The 4984-nt window shown below is 33.6% G+C and overlaps 1 protein-coding gene across 1 annotated transcript; it reads left to right on the top strand.

Annotated features, from left to right (window-relative positions):
• Nucleotides 1-516: 516 nt before the first annotated feature.
• LOC122010821 lies at nucleotides 517-3217 on the top strand. The gene is made up of 5 exons (XM_042567295.1): nucleotides 517-1230; nucleotides 1406-1926; nucleotides 2138-2419; nucleotides 2506-2975; nucleotides 3063-3217. Exons 1-5 carry the CDS (start codon nucleotides 517-519, stop codon nucleotides 3215-3217), a joined length of 2142 nt encoding a protein of 713 aa, XP_042423229.1.
• The last annotated feature ends 1767 nt before the right edge of the window (nucleotides 3218-4984 follow it).

Raw genomic sequence — 4984 nt, 5'->3', positions numbered from 1 at the left:
GTTGGACACACTATGTCTGGGGAAAAAGATTATGAGTTTGATGATTTATTAAAAGATGCAGAAACACCTCTCTTTCCTGGTTGTACAGCTTATACAAAGTTGTCGGCAGTCGTCACACTATATAATTACAAGTCTACTAATGGTCACACAGACAATAGTTTCAATGAGCTCCTTAAGATCTTAGGTGACATGCTTCCAGAAAACAACACACTTCCAGAAACTGTTTACACAATGAGAAAATTATTAAAACCATTTGATTTAGGATACGAGAAAATTCATGCTTTCCCAAATGATTGTTGTCTATTTAGAAAAGAGTTTAAAGATTTGGACTTATGTCCGAAGTGTGGTTCCTCAAGATGGAAGATAGACAAAGTCACCACCAAAGTTTGTAAAGGAGTTCCTGAGAAGGTCCTACGATATTTTCCAGTGATACCAAGATTGAAAAGGATGTTTAAATCAAAAGAAAAGGCTGAAGAGTTGATTTGGCACCCGAACCACAAAAGTCAAGATCATATGATGCGTCATCCAGTTGATTCAGTGGCTTGGCATACAATAGATCATAAGTGGCCAGATTTTGCATCAGATCCTAGAAATCTCCGCCTTGGTCTTGCGACAGATGGATTCAATCCTTTTGGTGACCTTAGTTCCATATATAGTTGTTGGCCAGTTATTTTGGTCAATTATAATCTTCCTCCATTGATGTGCATGACCAAGGAAAATATTATGCTGACATTACTGATTCCAGGTCCAAAGCAACCGGGAAATGATATAGATGTATACTTGAAACCCCTTGTGGAGGATTTAAAGGAGTTGTGGGACATAGGTGTGGAGGCATATGATGCATTTAGCAAGTCAATATTCAACCTGAAGGTTATTTTGATGTGGACAATCAATGATTTTCCAGCTTACGAAAATCTAGCTGGATGTGCCACAAAAGGAAAATTTGGTTGCCCAATATGTGGTGAAGACACATGTTCTATGTGGCTTAAATATAGTAGAAAGTTTGCATACTTAGGCCACAGGAGATTTCTTTCTCCTAATCATCCATTTCGTCAGAAAAAAAAGTGGTTTAATGGGGAAAAGGAGAGTAAAGGGAAACCTAGACTTTTGAATGGGTTAGAAATTATCAATGCATTGAAAGATATTGAAAATGACTGGGGTAAAAAGAAAAAGGGTGAGACTGTCAACACTTTGAGGAAAAAGAGGAAGAAACAGAGGAGTTCAAAAGAGGTACAAAAACCAGTTCAAAGGTGGAAGAAAAAGTCAATTTTTTTCAATCTGCCATATTGGAGTGTAAGTTATTTTTCACTGTATTCATTAGCTTTTACAATTTGTTATTTTTTGTTCCTAAATTATGTTCTAATATTCTGAACTAACTATAAATCATGTTGATGTTTACCTTTAGGGCCTCTTATTACGTCATAACTTAGATGTGATGCATGTTGAAAAGAATGTTTGCGAGAATATCATAGGCACATTGTTAAACTTGAAGACAAAATCCAAAGATGGTGTGAATGCTCGCAAAGATTTGGTACACTTAAAAATTAGACAAGAATTACATCCTCAAGAAAAAGGAGAAAATAAATATCATTTGCCCCCTGCACCGTACACATTATCTAGAAAGGAAATGGATGTGTTTTGCTCTAGGTTGAAGAAAATAAAGTTACCCGATGGATATAGTTCAAATATTGGTAACTGTGTTTCTGTAGAAGAGCGTAATCTTATTGGGCTGAAATCTCATGATTGTCATATTCTAATGCAACAATTGCTATCAGTAGCATTGAGAAATCTTCTACCGAAAGGTCCACGTAATGCTATATTTATGTTGGGTGCATTTTACAATGAATTATGTCAAAGAGTATTAGACCGGAACCGTTTAGAACAACTCGAGGAGAATATTGCTGAAATTCTATGCATGTTGGAAAGGTATTTTCCACCTGCTTTCTTTACCATCTCGGTTCACTTAACAATTCATTTAGCAAGAGAGGCTCGTTTGTGTGGACCAGTCCAATTCCGTTGGATGTATCCATTTGAAAGGTAATAAATTATTATTATTATTTTTGATAATTTTAATATTATAAAATAATTTATATTTTATTAAACACTTCTTTCATTTAAATTTTGCTTTGTGATTTAGATTTATGAAAACACTAAAAGGGTATGTGAAGAACCGGGCAAGACCAGAAGGATGCATAGCTGAGTGTTACCTCGCAGAAGAACGAATGATATTTTGTAGTGCTTATATAAAAAAGGCTTATAGTATTGGTGTTCATTCTAATAGGAATGATGATTTGGAAGATGGATTATTAGAAGGTCGCCCAATTTCTAAAGGAAAAGAAAAGATTTTAGAGAACCACGTGTTGCAAGCTGCACATCGATATATATTTTTCAATAGTGCAGAAGTTGAACCTTACTTACAGTGAGTGTAGTTAATTTCATATTGTTAGTCTTGATCTATTACATTTCTTATGTATTCTAACATCTCCCTTCAATGATTTTAAATAGGATGCACATTGACGAGCTTAAACAAACAAATCATCGTTTCTCAAGTAATGAAACATTGTTACAAAAGAAACATATGGAAACATTTGCCGAATGGTTATCAAAACAGGTTTCTGTTAACTCTTCAGGTCGAATTCAATGGCTAGCACATGGTCCTAGAAAGCATGTTACATCTTATACAGGATATATTGTAAATGGATATCGGTTCCACACAATTGATGTTGGAAGGTCGACACAAGATAGTGGTGTTTCAATTGAAGCTGATACTATTTATCAATCTAATGCTAATGACAATTCACATATAGTAGGAAGATTATCATACTATGGAGTTATTCGAGATATTATTTTGCTAGATTACTATTCTTTTAAAGTGCCTGTTTTTAGATGTGATTGGGCCAATCCTGGAACTGGTATCAAAATTGAAGATGGTTTTACACTGGTCAACTTACATCAAGGACTAAAAACTTTTGAAAGTGATCCTTTCATTTTAGCATCACAAGCAAAGCAAGTATTCTATTCTAGGGATAATGATGAATCAAATTGGTATGTGTTGCTAAAAGCGCCGCCTCGAGGTATTCATAACATGAACTTGCTTGAAGAAGATGCTTATACGTCATCAACACCTCTTGATGTATCCCAACTTGAGATTAACATTACTGAGAAAGAACCATACTCAAGGAATGAGTGTGATGGAATTGATGTGATTGAGACATGATGGACATTTTCAACTATATATTTTATAGTTATTTATTTTGATTGATACATGTTCTTATCAATAATTGCATAACTCTTTATTTAGTGTTTCAATATATTTGTCTGCTTATTTATTTTCAGCAATGCATCATGTCATATTACATGTTTGACCAGGTCATTACATAGCTTTCAAAGGATGAGTAAAATGGTTAAAAAACGTGGCAAAGGATCTGTAGCTGAAATTCAGTTGATATTGTATTCTATTTTAAATCGTGGTTTATTTTACTAAAGACATTTCAATATCTCTTTTTGCTATTTAACAGGAAAATATAACTAATAAGTTATCGAGAATGGACTCTAACAATTCAGCCAATTCATCAGAAGATTTGCATGGTAAAGAACCAATTGTTGATGAGAAAATTGATAAGAAAAAAGGACGGGGTGCGTCAAAGTTGAAAATGGTTAGTAGCCAAGACAAGTGCAAAGAGCTGGAGCGTAAAGAGTTTGGTCAGCCGATTGGAGATAATTCAGTGAAGTACGCTTCTTTCCTAGGTTGCATGATAAAGGAATTTGTGCCATATACATTAGATGGATGGAGTGATATTGATGAAGAAGTGAAAGATAGGATGTGGAGTTGTCTTCAGGTAATATATTTAGTTACTTAATTTTTCATTTCCATTTTTATAACAAAATGTAGACATATTTTTGTGTTATTAAATGTGCAGATGACTTATAAAGTTGAGGATTGGGAAAAGAAAATAATTTTTCAAAAGTTAGCTAAATTGTGGCGTGATAGAAAATCCAAATTGCAAATACTTGTACGAGAAGCTAATACAAGTCGAGTGGCTTCACGAGATCTCAATTTGTTGAAGCCTGAATTTATGGACCAAAATCAGTGGGACTTGTTTGTACAGAGGACATTATTATCTACCTTTCAAGTAAGTATTTATTCACTTAGACCATGAGTTAGATGGGAATGCATTGAATTTATTCAAATGCTATGGTTGGGTAAGTGACTACTAAGTTTTAATATGTTGGAGAGTTTGATTATGCGATTTTGACTAATCTTAGGAAAAGAGTGCAAGATTTAGAGCAATGAGGGGAAAACAAGACCACATTCACACAATGAGTCGGAGGGGCTATGCTCGTTTGACTCACATTATGGTGATTATTTTTAATTTATTATAATTTAAGTAATAATTAATGATATATGCATCTTTTAAGTTATGCTATAATGATTTTGTATATATTTTTATATTTAAGGAAAAGACAAGTCCGGTGGATACAAAAATTACGAGATTGCAAGTTTGGATTGAAGGTCACAAGAGAAAAAATGGGGAGCCCAGTACTCAAGCCGTTGGAGAGAAAATGGTAAGCATGTTCATTCATTTTAGATTTCTTTGAAATTTTATTCCATTGATATGGTTTTTCATAAGCATTTATACTTAAGATCTCCATTTATACTCTTACCAATGTCTCTGTAGAAAGACTTTTATCATTGTTATACTTAGTGAACAAGTATAAATGAGGTCTTGTCATGTTGAGTACCCAACTTTATAACCTTAAAAAATTCTCCTTGTTTTACATTGAACTCATAAATACCAAAGCCAAAAGTAGATTAGAATAAAGAAAACTGGACTTTCAGTAATTCTCTCCCAATCAAACAATTCAAATCATAAAGTAATATATCACATATAGAGAAGGCAAGTAGTGTGATTTCTTAAAATTGCTGCTTCTTAACATACTGTAACAAATGTATGGATGAGAAAGCAAAAAATAGCAAGACCCA

The sequence above is a fragment of the Zingiber officinale genome, chromosome 8A, assembly GCF_018446385.1.
Source record: "Zingiber officinale cultivar Zhangliang chromosome 8A, Zo_v1.1, whole genome shotgun sequence".
Classification (NCBI taxonomy): Eukaryota; Viridiplantae; Streptophyta; class Magnoliopsida; order Zingiberales; family Zingiberaceae; genus Zingiber; species Zingiber officinale.
Note: the sequence above shows the minus strand (reverse complement) of the source record. Positions and strands in the feature narration are given on the sequence as shown.

Coding starts and splice junctions, on each gene's coding strand:
- LOC122010821 (XM_042567295.1), top strand. CDS start 517: ATGCGTCATCCAGTTGATTCAGTGGCTTGGCATACAATAGATCATAAG. Junction 1,927..2,137: donor ATTCTATGCATGTTGGAAAG/GTATTTTCCACC, acceptor TTTGTGATTTAG/ATTTATGAAAACACTAAAAG. Junction 2,420..2,505: donor GAAGTTGAACCTTACTTACA/GTGAGTGTAGTT, acceptor GATTTTAAATAG/GATGCACATTGACGAGCTTA.